This window comes from Enhydra lutris, unplaced genomic scaffold, assembly GCF_002288905.1.
Source record: "Enhydra lutris kenyoni isolate GAN:26980312 unplaced genomic scaffold, ASM228890v2 scaffoldscaffold20, whole genome shotgun sequence".
Taxonomy (NCBI): Eukaryota; Metazoa; Chordata; class Mammalia; order Carnivora; family Mustelidae; genus Enhydra; species Enhydra lutris.
Window position 1 is genome coordinate 3,808,814 of NW_019154104.1, and position 14,352 is coordinate 3,823,165.

General features: G+C 39.6%; 1 protein-coding gene across 2 annotated transcripts in view; it reads left to right on the plus strand.

Annotated features, from left to right (window-relative positions):
• LOC111148516 (ataxin 3) overlaps nt 1-4,860 on the plus strand; it is a 32,006-nt gene extending 27,146 nt beyond the window's left edge. For both annotated transcript variants that reach the window (XM_022505132.1, XM_022505131.1), the window contains one exon: nt 4,766-4,860. In XM_022505132.1, the coding sequence (XP_022360840.1) occupies nt 4,766-4,860 (95 nt within the window). The remainder of the gene's footprint in view (nt 1-4,765) is intronic.
• Nucleotides 4,861-14,352: the final 9,492 nt, after the last annotated feature.

The window sequence follows — 14,352 nt, forward strand, 5'->3', positions numbered from 1 at the left end:
TACTAGTAGTTGGAAGATGAATACATTTTACCCCCTGGAAAACTAAAATGCCCAAGTGTAGTCTAGAATTATTTATCAGGCCTTGGTTTAATAGGTCTTAAACTTTGGTCAATTATTGGTAGTACAAGTTGAGTAAGCAAACAACTGTATGTGACAAAGGCCAAGAAAATTCAGATGGGCAAAGATTTGAACAGATCCTTCACCAAACATATGGTTGACAAAGAAACCCATGAAAATATGGTCACTATTAATAATCATTAGGGAAATGTAAATTAAAATACAAAGAGATACCATTACACACCTTATTATAAGAATGGTTTAATAAAAAACAAAATCGAGAGTACCAAATGCTGGCTAGGATCAGAGCAACTAGACACCTGTACATTGTTGATAGGAATATAAAATGGTACAGCAACTTTGGAAAACGGTTTAGTATTTTCTTATAAATTTAAATGTACACTTAACCATATGATTCAGTAGGCCCCACTCCTAGGTATATAACCAAGAAAATAAAGAAAACATAAGTTCCCAGAAAAACTTGCAGGTGAATGTTCACAGCAGCTTAATTTTTAATTGTCAGAATCTAGAAGTTACCTAACTGTGGTCCTTCAGTGGTGAGTGAATGCACAAACTGTGGTACTTGCAAACAGTGGACTACTATTTCACAATAAAAAGAAATGAACTGGGGCTTTTCCCTATTCTCCTGCTATTTACAGCTAATAACCGTGGACATTTATAACAAACATAAGAAAATTCTGAAAGGCAGAGAGAAGACAGGCTGTATAGGAGGCTCAAGGACCAGAGGAATGACACAGTAATGTGTAGCCTGGATTTTCTTTTTGTCTCACATATTCTGGACTTGGTGCTGAAGAAGCCACAGTAAGGATGAAGTAATAAAGCCTGTTGTGTATGGTCAAAAGGGACTACTTAGCAAGTAAAAACTTTTGAGATAATAAATACTCTATTCCAGCCAAACAGGATTAGGTAAATAAACTGGCCTTACTGTCACCCCACCCCATTGACACAGACCAAGTAGGAGGGTAGACTGGTATCCCAGCTGCCAGGAACGAGGTGTACTTCCTGCTTCCCCTGGCCAGGGTGGTGTCAGAGAAAGCCACGTGGGAAGCTGGGACTTTAGGTCCCTCCAGGAGACAACGAGGGGCTCTTTCCCATGGTGTCCATGGTTGTAGGGAGCCTACACTTCCCCCCCACCAATACAATGTGGAGGAGTCCCTCTGGCTTCCTGCCTGGCTGGTTTCAAAAGAGGCCCAGTGGAGAATTGGAGTTAGCGATTTGAGGCACTAAAGAGGCCATACCCAGAATGTCGGTGAGAGGCGGTAAGGAGGCATTCCTGCCCCTTCTGGTCAAGGAGCTAGCAGTGGAGAACAGTGAGGAGCCAGAACTCCCACATGGGCACAGAAGTAATGATCACACACACGCTCCCCGTCTCGGGCCGCAACAGGGCAGTGCCCCTCTCCCCCACTTGGTGCTGTGTCAAAAGAAGCCTTCTAAAAGAAAAGATTTAAGTAAGACTTACAGTCTTATAAAATGCAACACCACAGATGTTTAGGATGTGATCAGAAGTGTTACCATACCAAGAGCCAGGGAAAATTCAACTTGATTGAGAAAAGACAGTTCATAGATACCATCACCAAAATGACACTGGTATCAGAATAAATTCTCACAAGGCTTTTTAAAGCAGCCATCATAAAAATGCTACACTAAGCAATTATGAACATGCTTAAAACAAATGAAGAAACAGAAAGCTTCAGGAAAGAAATAGAAGATGAACTAAATGGAAATTTTAGAGCTGAAAAATAATAATACCTGAAATTTGAAAGTGCAGTGATTGGATTCAACAGGTGAATGGAAGGACAGAGGAAAGAATCCATGAACTTGAGGACTGTTGCCCATTCTGAGCAACAGCGAGAATTAGACTGGAAAAAATTAATAAAACCTGTGGGACTATAGTAGAAGATCTAATGTGCCATGGGAATCCTAGGAGATGAGGAGGGTGGGGCTGAAAAAATATTTGAAGACATAATGGCTGAAAATCCCCAGCTTTGGCAAAAGATCTAAAACTACAGAATCAGGGTACTTGGGTGGCTCACTAGGTTAAGCATCCGACTCTTGATTTTGGCTCAGGTCATGGTCTCAGGATGTAAGATCAAGCCCCATGTTTGACTCCACACTGTGAAGCCTGCTTAAGATTCTCCCTCCCTCCCTCCTTCTCTCTCTGCCCCTCCTTGCCTAATAAATAATAAATTAATTAATTAAATAAAACAAACTGCAGAATTAAGAAGCCAAGTGAAGCTCTGACAGTTAAGCGAAAGAAATTTATGCCAGAACATCATAGTCTAACTTCTGAAAACTGAACGAAAGAGGAAAATCTTGAAACCAACTAGAAACATCTTGCCTATAGCAATTTGTATGATAGCACATTTCTCACCTGAAATCACGGATATCAGTAGAAAGTGGCACTTTTTTTTTTTTTTTAAGATTTATTTATTTTACAATCTTCAAGCATGCATGAGCAGGCAGAGGCAGAGAGAGAATCTTCAAGCAGATTCTCCACTGAGCACAGAGCCTGATCTCGTGACCCTGAGATCCTGACCTGAGCCAAAATCAAGAGTCAGATGCTTAACCAACTGAGCCACCCAGGCACCCTTCATTTTTCAAGTGTTGGAAAGAAAAAACAACCCAGGGGCACCTGGGTGGCTCAGTCGGTTAAGCATATGCCTTTGGCTCAGGTCATGATCCTGGACTTCTGGGATTGAGTCCTGAGTCAGGCTCCCTACTTGGTGAGGAGTCTGCTTCTCTCTCTCCCTCTGCCCCTCCCCCTCACTGGTAGTTTCTCTCCCTCCCTTTCTCAAATAAATAAGATCTTAAAAAAAAGAAAAGAAAAAAAAAAAAAGGAACCCTAGAATTCCCAGTGAAAATTTTCTTCAGGAATGAAGAGAAAAATTAAGAGAATTTTCATTGGTAGACGCATCCTAAAATAATGGCTAAAGGAAGCTTTCTAAACAGAAATAATGGGGGCGCCTGGGTGGCTCAGTCATTAGGAGTCTGCCTTTAGCTCAGGTCATGATCCCAGGGTCCTGGGATCGAGCCCCACGTTGGGCTCCTTGCTCAGCGCCTGGTTCTCCCTCTCCCACTCTCCCTGCTTGTGTTCTCTCTCTCGCTGTATCTCTCTGTCAAATAAATAAATGAAATCTTTAAAAAAAGAAAAAAACAAATAAGAATTAATCTGGGAACATTAGAAAGAAAAAAAGAATAGTAGTAAGAGTAAAAATATGGGTAAGCAATAGATACTCCTCTCCTTTTGAGTTTTCTAAATTATGTTGGATGATTGAAGCAAGAATTAGAATATTGATTTTGTTTTTAGTGTATATGTAGAAAATATTTAAGGCAATTACATTATAAATGGTAGAGTAAAGGGAGGTGAAATTTCTATGTTTTTCAACTGTTACAGTCATTCTGGAAAATAGTTTGTCAATTTCTTTAAAAACTGAACTTGTACCTACCATACAACCCAGCAGTTACACTCCTGGACACTTATCTCAGAGAAATGAACACTTAACCTGTCCATGCAAAAACCTGTACACAAATGTTCATAGCACTTTTATTTCTCATAATCAAAATCTGGAGACAACCAAAATGTTCTACAGAAAGGCAGAGAAGTTTAAACAAGTGGTAGTATATCTATGAAATACTACTCAGGACTAAAAAGAAACCAGCTCTTGATACATGAGCAGTTTGGTTGTGCCTCAAGGGCACTATGCTAAGTGCAGGAAAGATCTGTTACAGTGTGGTTATAGTTGTGTAACATTCTAAAAATGACAAATTTGGGGGCACCTGGGTGGTTCAGTCGGTTAAGCATCCGCCTTCCGCTCAGGTCATGATCCCAGGGTCCCAGGATTGAGTCATGCATAGGGCTCCCTGCTCATCCAGCGAGTCTGCTTATCTCTCTGCCTCTCCCCCTACTTGTGTTCTCTCTCTCTGTCAAATAAATTAATAAAATCTTTAAAAAAATAAATAAAAAATAAAAATGACAAATTTGTAGAGATGGAGAACAAATTAGTGGCTGCCTGCAGTTAGGGAAGTTGGGGGCAGAGAAGTGGGTGTGAATCAGAAGGGACAGCAGGAAAGAAATCTGTGGTAGTTGAACAGTTCTCCGTCCTGGTTGTGGTGCTGGTGGTTACACAAATCTATACATGTGACGACATAGCATAGAACTAAACACAACTTTGTACCAATGTCAATATCCAAGTTTGGGGTTAAACTGTAGTTCCCTAGGATTTAACTATTGAGCGAAATTGAGCCAAAATATACACAGGAACCCTTTGAACTATCTTTGTAACTTGCTGCAAATAAATTGTTTAAAAACAAGATTTAGGTAACAAATTATGTATATGTATACACACACACACACACACAAACTAAGTTAATTTTTCATTTAGCATAATGCACTTGTTTTGAAATACAGAATAAATGTATTACGGGGATTGACCACAAAGGGGCAGCACGTGCAAATTTGGGAGAGCAGTGGGCAGGTCCGGATCTGGTGGTGATGGTAGTTATATGGCTCTGTGCATTTGTCAAAACTTACAAAACTGTAAGAGAGTGCATGTTACTTTATTTAAGTATTAGAAATTTAAAAAGGAAGCTATAATAGTCAAATGTATTTTCTAAGAGCTCACCTTTTGATGACTTTGAGAATTTTCCAGAAACGTCTAAGAGAGATGCTTGTTTTCTTTCCCAACAGGAGATGCTATGAGTGAAGAAGACATGCTTCAGGCAGCCGTGACCATGTCTTTAGAAACTGTTAGAAATAATTTCAAAACAGAAGGGAAAAAATAATACCTTTTACAAATCATTTAGATTTTCCAATCATTCATATTTTCCAACATTATTATTCTGTGTGGTTAGAGCATAGAGGGTCCATTTTAGTAATGTGTCAATGTTCAACAGAGGAGATAAGACTGTTAGGTGGTTTGCAACAAAAAGATGAGAAAGTGGAAAAATGCGCCAGTTGTGGGACTAAATAGTGATCTTCCAAACACTAGCCAAAGAGGCATTTAGCAATTAAAGAAATTTAAAATAGTTTTCTAAATATTCCTTTTTCTTTCTGAGTGTGCAGTATCTCTCATGTCTAAAATTAGGGCATTTTTCTTGGATCTTTTTGCAGACCAACTAATTAGCTCTTGCCACAGAACTTTTTCCACATGTTCTTCTCATCCTTTCTGTTCAGGTCGTTTGACTCACTTTCCATCATCTCATAATTGCTTTTCTTTCTCATTAACCAAGTTAACCTTTTAGGACAGTGTCTCTTTTCTGTGTCGATAGTAGTAGCAGTTCCAGAAAGATCCGCTGCTTTCCCTCCAATTATGTAGCGTGCCCTTGGATGTTTTCTCATGTTATTTCTCTAATCACAGTTTCTTTGCTACTTGGTTTTCCTTACTTTTCTACAGCTCTTTTGAAAGATGGTAATCTTTCTGGAGGTTTTGCTTTTTAAGCCCTCTAAGATGGGATCATTAGTTCATGATTCTGGTGCATTCCAAAACGCTGAAATCAACAAGTATTTGAGAATAAATGAGAATTTTTTTTTAATGTGTGAGCACATCCTTTTCTAGATGTTTTATGAATGTCTTCTCAATTATGTTAGACTGTCACAGCTCTGCTGTGACTTTTTCTCCTGCACCTTGATATTTCCTTTTCTCCAGTTGAAAAAAATAGGAGAAGCACAGTATGCAAGCAAGTTTCCTTCTGTGTCAGACTTCACAAATAATACCCACCATGAATGTATGAGAGACAAAGTTTGGCTTTCAATTTAGCGGCAGCTTCATTTTATTCTCTCTTGTGACCGGAGCTATCTTGTTTACGGTGGAGTCACGGAACATAGATGTCTGCTTCTGCTGCATATCTTGTAGTAGGTATTATTTGCCAGAGATGATGATCTGGAACATGAAATTAATCTACTAACAAAAGTACATTTACATTTATACTGTGATTTGACACTGACATCATGTTTAAATAGCTTAAGAATTACAAAAGTCACACAGTACTTAATGGGTCTGTAAATAAGAAAGCCTTTAGTTTTGATAAACATTCTTTTATTGGGATGCACAGAAAGTTTCTTGCTGTGTCAGTACAGGGGTATGATTTTGGTGAAAATTAACTATGTCTCTCTGAAATGGACATTTTGGATTCTGTCATTTACTCCCCATCCCTCATTCTCCACCCCCTTTGAAGCCCTTTGAAATGCTGAATTATTCATAAGCTAAAGGTTAGGAAATTTCAGCTAACAACATAGAAAATTAAAGTATGATATGTTGCCATGACTAGCTACACATTTTATCAGGGAAATTTTTTTGACCTAGGATTTATTGCTGAGTTGAAAGGAGATGAAAAAAATGCCTTTTATGATTATGAAATAGCTTTTTTTTTTTTTTTGGATAGAGACAGATTTTTTTAGTCATTATTTTGTGCCAAATAACACTTTCTGAAGTTTACCTTGCAAAAGTAGACTGTTTTACTTTAAAATCTAAAGTTTTCTTTTGAGAATTGAAAAGGTTTCAGAAGTTATAAAACTTTAGAATTGCAAGGGACATTGGCGTTAGTACTGCTCCAAGATTTATAAACCAAAATATCTTAAGATTGAACATTTCTGTAGTAATCCCCAATATACTTGTCCTATTTTCCATGGATATTAGTTTTTACCTTATCCCATTGGAAAAATACATTAAATTTTTCATACACGAATGGGTGACTTACCTAATATAAAAATGAGAAAAGAAATATGCATTTGAAAGTTTTAACCTTAGAGTTTATAAAGTTCTTATATTACATGCCTTTCTTAAAGCACTTAAGGAAATATGGCATGTTGACCTTCCTTTAGGGATTTTTTTTTTTTTCCTCTGCAGCAGAGTTGAGCACACACTGAATACATTTGAATGTGTTTAGTTTATTTTGAATATTGCATTTGGCAGGCAGATCCAGAATGACTAGAGAACTGCCATATTTTTGGATTGGCTTAAACTTAATTTAGATTCCATCCCTTAATTGATTGGCCAGTATGAAAAGATGCCAATGCTCATAATTACAGTATCAGAAAACTTAGTTATACAGAGGTATAGTTCACACATCAGGAACTGTTATTTACTGTAAGCAACCTGCAAGAAAGTCAAACAATGAAACTCACAATAGCAGTTCCTGCTCAGAACTCTATATAAAGATTTCCATTCTGTTTTACCAATTGGGAACACCTTAATGTTTAATATTTAAACTACTGGTATCATTTTTCTAATGTATAAATTGCGTTACCAGGATAAAATACGTACAGTGGCTATGCTAGTGTTTAAACACGTTTTGGAAACACCACTTTCATATTTTGAGATGTCAAAAATATAATAAGTAGTTATTTATGTTTTAAAAATTCACAGTAGTTTAAAGAAATTAACAGTAATTAACCTCTGCTCTAAAATCATCAATAAACATTTTTACAGTAATTTACATGCAGATATTTCAGTAACGTAAATTGAAAAGATTGCTGCAGGTAAACTATATTTTAACTTTTAAGATCCTGATCGAATAATTTACAACTCACAGAATATTTAAGGAGGTGCTTTTTTTTCTTTAAAACTTGATTTTTCTTAATTAAGACTTTATTCATGCCAAAGTTAGTGAAAAAAGCTCAACACTGGTTGAGGGTCATTATAGGCAAAACTACCAATAGTCTGTGGTTTTTCATGTAATACTAAGTTGAATAAAGTAAATTTTATTCCTGTCAGAGCCTGAATCACATTTTTAATGTCTGCATGTTTGATACTCTTTTTAAATAGTATCATGCCAGTGCCAAGATTTACTAAATGTGTTAAAATTGGCCTGTTGGGCCCACACAAATTTAAAGAAGATTGAGTCAGTGCGTAAGCAAAATATAGTGATAGAAATTAAAATATCTCCAGTTGAAATAAATCTCGATGTCAAGAGAACTCAATCATATTGATGCCTTCCTATTTAAAACTTTATGTGCAACTGGAAAGCCCAATGACTACTACTCTAAAAGTAAATAGTTTGTTGTATCTGGGCCCTAATAAGTACAGAGATATTATATATGTGACCTTAATTAAGAAAAAACAGATTGGATCAACTAATCATTTCAGCAGTGTCAATAATTTTTTGTATTTTCAAAAAAAAAAAAAAACTTTCCTTTGTTCCTGGTCCCTTTATGAACCAGCATCTTCTGCTAAAGAGATGAACTGGCTTGTATTTTTTAAAGTCTTACATTAGCAAAAATGTTTCATTTTACTTTCATGAATGAAAAGATTATTGACACAGTTGTTTAATTCTTGAATTTTCATTTTTTTTTATTTGAAGAAAATCTTTGCTTTTATTTTTGCAAAATGTTCTGGCATATTAAGAATACTAGTAACATAATTTCTAAATTTACAGGAATTGGCATGTTTAACAATAGTGTATCAGTAAATATATTAAGACTGGATTCATAGACAAGGAATGGGAAGCAATAGTGAAATGTATGTAAAAATTCCTGATTCATTTAGGAAGCACTTCACCTTCTTGCATAGTTCAAAGGTGAATGTCTCCAGGAACTTTAAAATTTTTTTTTTAAAGAGAAAGATGTACATTGGAATGTGAAAAATTAATTTCTATAACACTGGACTACTAGAAATAACTTTGTAAAAATTACTGTTCTGTATAAACTATTTGAAATTCAAGTACAAAGAAAACACCTGAAATCATTGTCTTTTGGCCATGACACCAGTGCACTGTGGCGGTGCCATTTGCTCAGGACCCAACTCTGTAGCCCTCTCTGTGTGTGCCCTCCCTCCAAGTTCTGTCGCAGTTACTATACACACAGGTCTTCCTGTCTGGTCCTTAGAAAAGCCGGGCTTCCAAAGCACTGTTGAACACTGATTCTGTTGTTAATGTGGATGTTCGATGAGTTGTATTTTAAATATCAAAGATTATTAAATAAAGATAATGTTTGCTTTTTTTATTTCTGTTTTTATTTGTGTTGACGGGTTAATTAATTCCTAGCCTTGCTAATTAAGCAAAGGATGGTGGGAAGACCAGCCGCCTCTGCACCACCTGAGAGCTTTCCAGAAATGCAGAGCTTTAGGCCACACCTACTGACTCAGGACCTGTGTTTTTAACAAGACCCCCAAGGAATCCCATGCAGATTCAAGTATGAGAGGCTTGTTTAATGGGCAGTTTGTGACAAATGAAAGGGGTGGGACACAGGTAATCCATTCCAGCTCACTGCTGCCCAAGGGCCCACTATTACTGGAACATCTCATCGTTTCTTAGAGATGCTAGGTCCAAAGTTTTACTTGAAATCTGATTTTTAAATGGTTGCTCCATTGCTTCTATAATCCTGAGGGCCAAACAAAGCACGCTGATAACAATTTTTAGGAGTGCTGTTTTTTCCTCATCCAACTCTGGACACCAGAATCCAACTGTAGAAATTAGAATCCACTTGGACGGATCGAGGGTTCTAGAATCCTCAAACCATAATAAGGGTTATATATCTATTTTATCCTTAATTAGGGTTGGGCACGAATATTGAAATATAAAAATGTTCAAACTGATTACATGAATCTTAGCAAAACCTCATAGCTTAGTGCCTAGAAGGACCGTTTCATTGAATTTGGATGCCACCAAATGGCTCTGATCTCATCAATACCTACTTGTGGGCCCCATGAATTTTAAGTTGAAGACCCATTTTATGTTAGTTGATATAAAAGGGAATTTGAGGGTTGTCTTTATCCCCAAGATTTGCATGTTTGAGGACTCTTTAACCATTTTGTCACCAAATGCTCAAAAGTTCATTCTTTAGGGGCACCTGGGTGGCTCAGTGGGTTAAAGCCTCTTTCTTTGGCTCAGGTCATGATCCCAGGGTCCTGGAATTGAGCCCCGCATCAGCAGGGAACCTGCTTCCTCCCCTCTCTCTGCCTCCTTCTCTGCCTACTTGTGATCTCTGTCAAATAAATAAAATCTGAAAAAAAAAAAAAAAGTTCATTCTTTAATTTGGGTTGGGCTGACCTACTCTCTTGACGTTTCCCCTTTACACACTGTGGTCCTAGCAGGCCTCTTTGTGGGTCTTTCCCACCCCCCGGGTGCTCCCTAACATTTTCCTCGCTCCTTTCCCTTTGCTCGTTTGATATCCCTGCCCCAGAAGTCTGTTGGCCACCCCCTTGCTGGGAGGGCTCTTTCAACGGGGCTACCACCCTTTGCTGTGCCCTGTTCTCCCCCACCATCGTTCCAGTGCTTTCTGTGTTGGGAACGGCAGCCACCCTCTGTCTCGGGCTGCTAGCAAGAAACAATCACTGTGGCATTCATTCACTCATTCAGCAAAACATCTGAGCACTCCCTGTGTGCCAGGCATGGTTCTGGGTCCAGGCCTGCGCAGAGGTGACCTTCACACAAACACCTGGTAACTCCTGAGGCCGCCCTGCAAAGGTGAAGGGCGTGAGACCCGCCTGAGGAAACGGCAAACACAGCAGCTCTGAGGTGAGGGCTGGTTGTGTCCGAGGAACAGAGAGAAGGCTGGAAGAGGCTAGCAGGTAGTGAAGAGAGATGGAATTAGGATGTAGACAATTTCTGTAAGCTTTTATAAATACAGATAAGTTTGTATTGTATTGTTCTATTATACCAAGCCATCTGCTTCCATTTTCTAAAATATTCTGCACTTCTTTCTAGAATAGTCCCAAGACTTTTTAAAAAAATCTTTTTTTGGGGGATGCCTGGGTGACTCAGTGGGTTAAGCCGCTGCCTTCGGCTCGGGTCGTGATCTCAGGGTCCTGGGATCAAGTCCTGCATCGGGCTCTCTGCTCAGCAGGGAGCCTGCTTCCCTCTCTCTCTCTCTCTCTCTCTCTCTCTCTCTGCCTGCCTCTGTCTACTGTGATCTCTCTCTGTCAAATAAATGAATAAAATATTTAAAAAAAATCTTTTTTTTAAGGATTAGAGAGAGAGCGCATGCGCGAGCATGAGCAGCGGGGAAGGGCAGACAGAGAAAATGAATCTCAGGCGGACATCCAGCTGAGAACAGAGCCTCACTTGGGCTCAATCCCCCGACCCTGAGATCGTGACCTGAGCCAAAATCAAGAGTCAGACACTTAACTGACTGAACCACCCAGGCACCCCTGAAAAAATAATCTTTTAAAAGGTTTATTAACTACATCTACCAAAGATCATGCCAGTGCTCACCTTCAGCAACCCCAGAAACTGGCTGTATTTTAGCATTAAAGATACTGCTTAACATACCTGAGATCAGGATTTCAGGCAAGCCTCCCATTCCCCACCTGTGCATTTTGTTTTTCTTCCTCTCATATCTATGCAATTGTTTTCATCACTATCAGACAACTATAGTTCGTTTTGAAATCTTAGCGTCATGTTTTGGTTGGTAATCCACATCAACTGTAGTGATTAATATCCAGATATCTCCCAGTTACTCTGTGCCTTTCGTCCAGGACGCCATCATATTATTGTAAGCATGAGCAACAGTATCATAGCTCTTCTCTTGGACTTCAGCCTTTAGATTTGGTTGTCGGAGAAAAACAATATAACAGTGACTTTATTAGCTCTAAGTTTTTTCTCTCTCAGCTTAAGAAAACCAGAACTGATTGGGCATTACACAGTGTAAAGAATTTTTTTTTTTTTCTTAAGAATCTGCTTTCTGGCGGCACCTAGGTGGCTTAGTCCGTTAAGCCTCTGCCTTTAGCTCAGGTCATGATCTCAGGGTCCTGGGATCGAGCTCCGTGTTAGGCTCCCTACTCAGCGGGAAGCTGCTTCTCCCTCTCATACCCAGCTCGTGCTCTCTATCGATATCTCTGTGTCTCTCTCAAATAAATAAATTTTTTAAAAATCTTTAAAAGAATCTGCTTTCTGTATTCTTGCTTTACATACATGGATGGCTTCATTGCTAAGATCGATTCATGGTTCAAGAAAGCTGCTGCAGGCGGGGCCCATGATTACATCTGCATCCCAGCAAACAGAAAGCAAAAGGAGGATGGAAGAAGGCCAGGTGCCCATCCTTTTTTTAAAATAATATCTATGCTTAAAGTGGGACTCGAATTCACGACTCTGAGATCAAGTGTCCCATGCTCTACTGAATGAGCCAGCCAGGTGCCCCCATGTGCCTTTTCCTTAAGGTTACTTCCTTGAAGTTGCATAACGCCATTTCCATTTATGTTTACATGGGCCAGAACTGAATCCCATGTCCCTTTCCAGCTATAAGATGGTTTTTATTTGGGTTGGTCATGAGTCTTAGCTTGGGCATCCTAGAGGCAGACCCTGAGATGAGGATTCCTGTGAAAGTGATTTTTTTTTTTTTTTAAGTGTTTCTAGGGGCACCTGGGTGGCTCAGTCAGTTAAGCGTCTGACTTTATTTCAGGTCATGATCTCAGGGTCCTGGGATTGAGTCCCCTTATTGAGCCCTGTATCAAGCCCCGCCCTGGGCTTGCCGCTCAGCAGGGAGTCTGGTTCTCCCTTTCCCTCTGCCCTACCCCTACTCATGCACTCTCTCTCTCAAATAAATAAAATCTTTAAAAAGAAAAAAAGTAATTCCAGGAAGAAAGGGAAGGGGGTATCGTGGGGTAAGAAAGTGGAGTAAGGAAAGGAAGCCAAGCAAGGATATAACAATAAGCAAAGGCTTAATCCTGCAGACAGATCCAGTCGGATACAGTATATTCACATCTTGGAGTTATTACATCGTGGGCAGGGAGCTGCATCATTTTATTTATTTTTTTTTTTAAGATTTTATTTATTTATTTGACAGAGAGAGAGTAGGGGGTAGCAGGCTCCCCCGCTGAGCAGAGAGCCCGATGCAGGGCTCGATCCCAGAACCCTGAGATCATGACCTGAGCCAAAGGCAGAGTCTTAACCCATTGAGCCACCCAGGCACCCCTCATTTTAAATACTACTACACGGGGTTGTCTCAGCATCTCTGGGAACACACACAGTTCCTCCAGCAGAGGAACACCTGTTGAGAGTGAAAACATCCCAAGAAAAGGTGTGCACAAAAGAGGTAAAAGGATGAAGGGGTCAGGAGGGGGCCCCGGCATTTTCTGCTATACCACACATCCAGGCAACAAGGGAGGGCTCAATAACTGTGCGTGAAGTGGAGAACAGACTCGGGAAACGATTAGCCACTGCTAGGTGAGGCGACCGCAGAAGTGAGATGTGTGGCATTTTGGGCAAAGATGGAAAGTCTGTACAGGACTGAGCAGAGCTGAGGAGGCCGAACACTGTGTTGAAGAGAGGTACACACAATAGCAAACAGGAGACAAAAGCAACAACTATCTTGGAAGGTGGGGGGGAGATGTGGACTGAAATCAAGAGGATTGATTTAAAGTCTCCAAAACTAGCAGAGACCCCAGAGAGGAGGTGCTAACCAATTAAAACAAAACAACAAAACAAAACACGCTTTTAAATAATTTGCTGAACTAAAAGACATAGTTTTTTAAAGTGTTTGCTGAATGCCCAGCATAATGAATGAAACTACAAACAACCGATTGCAAAACACATCATTATTAATTTCAGAGCATCAGGGGCACCTGGGTGGCTCAGTCGGTTAAGCCTCTGCCTTCAGCTCAGGTCATGATCCCAGGGTCCTGGGATTAAGCCCCTTGTCCGGGCTCCCTGCTCATCAGGGGGCCTGCTTCATGCTCTACCTGCCACTCCCCCTGCTTGTGCTCTCTCTCTGATAAATAAACAAACAAATTAATTAATTAATTAAATATTTAAAGTGAAATAAAGTGGGTTTTTTGCTTTACACTTGCATAAATAAACCCATTTAGATAGTTTTCTCACAAGAAAGGAACTTTTTTTTTTTTTTCTGGAGATGTATTGATGATCCCACCACTTGAGAAACCAGGTTCCAGCTGATAATATTGTTGTTTCCTTTTTTTTTTTTTTTGTTTTGTTTTGTTTCCAGCCATTGAGATTTTAAAACTCCTAGGTTCAGGGGATGCCTAGGTGGCTCAGTCATTTAAAAGTCCAACTCTTGGTTTCAGACCAGGTCATGATCTCAGGGTCATGAGTCAGCCCTGCATCGGGCTCTGCAATGGGTATGGAGCTTGCTTAAGAGTCTCTCTCTGGGGGCACCTGGGTGGCTCAGTGGGTTAAAAGCCTCTGCCTTTGGCTCAGGTTATGATCCCAGGGTCCTGGGATCGAGCCCCACATGAGGCTCTCTGCTCGGCAGGAAGCCTGCTTCCCCCTCTCTCTGCCTGCCTCTGCCTGCTTGTAATCTCCATCTGTCAGATAAATAAATAAAATCTTAAAAAAAATTAAAAAAAAAAGAGTCTCTCTCTGCCTCTGCACCACCCCCTCTCC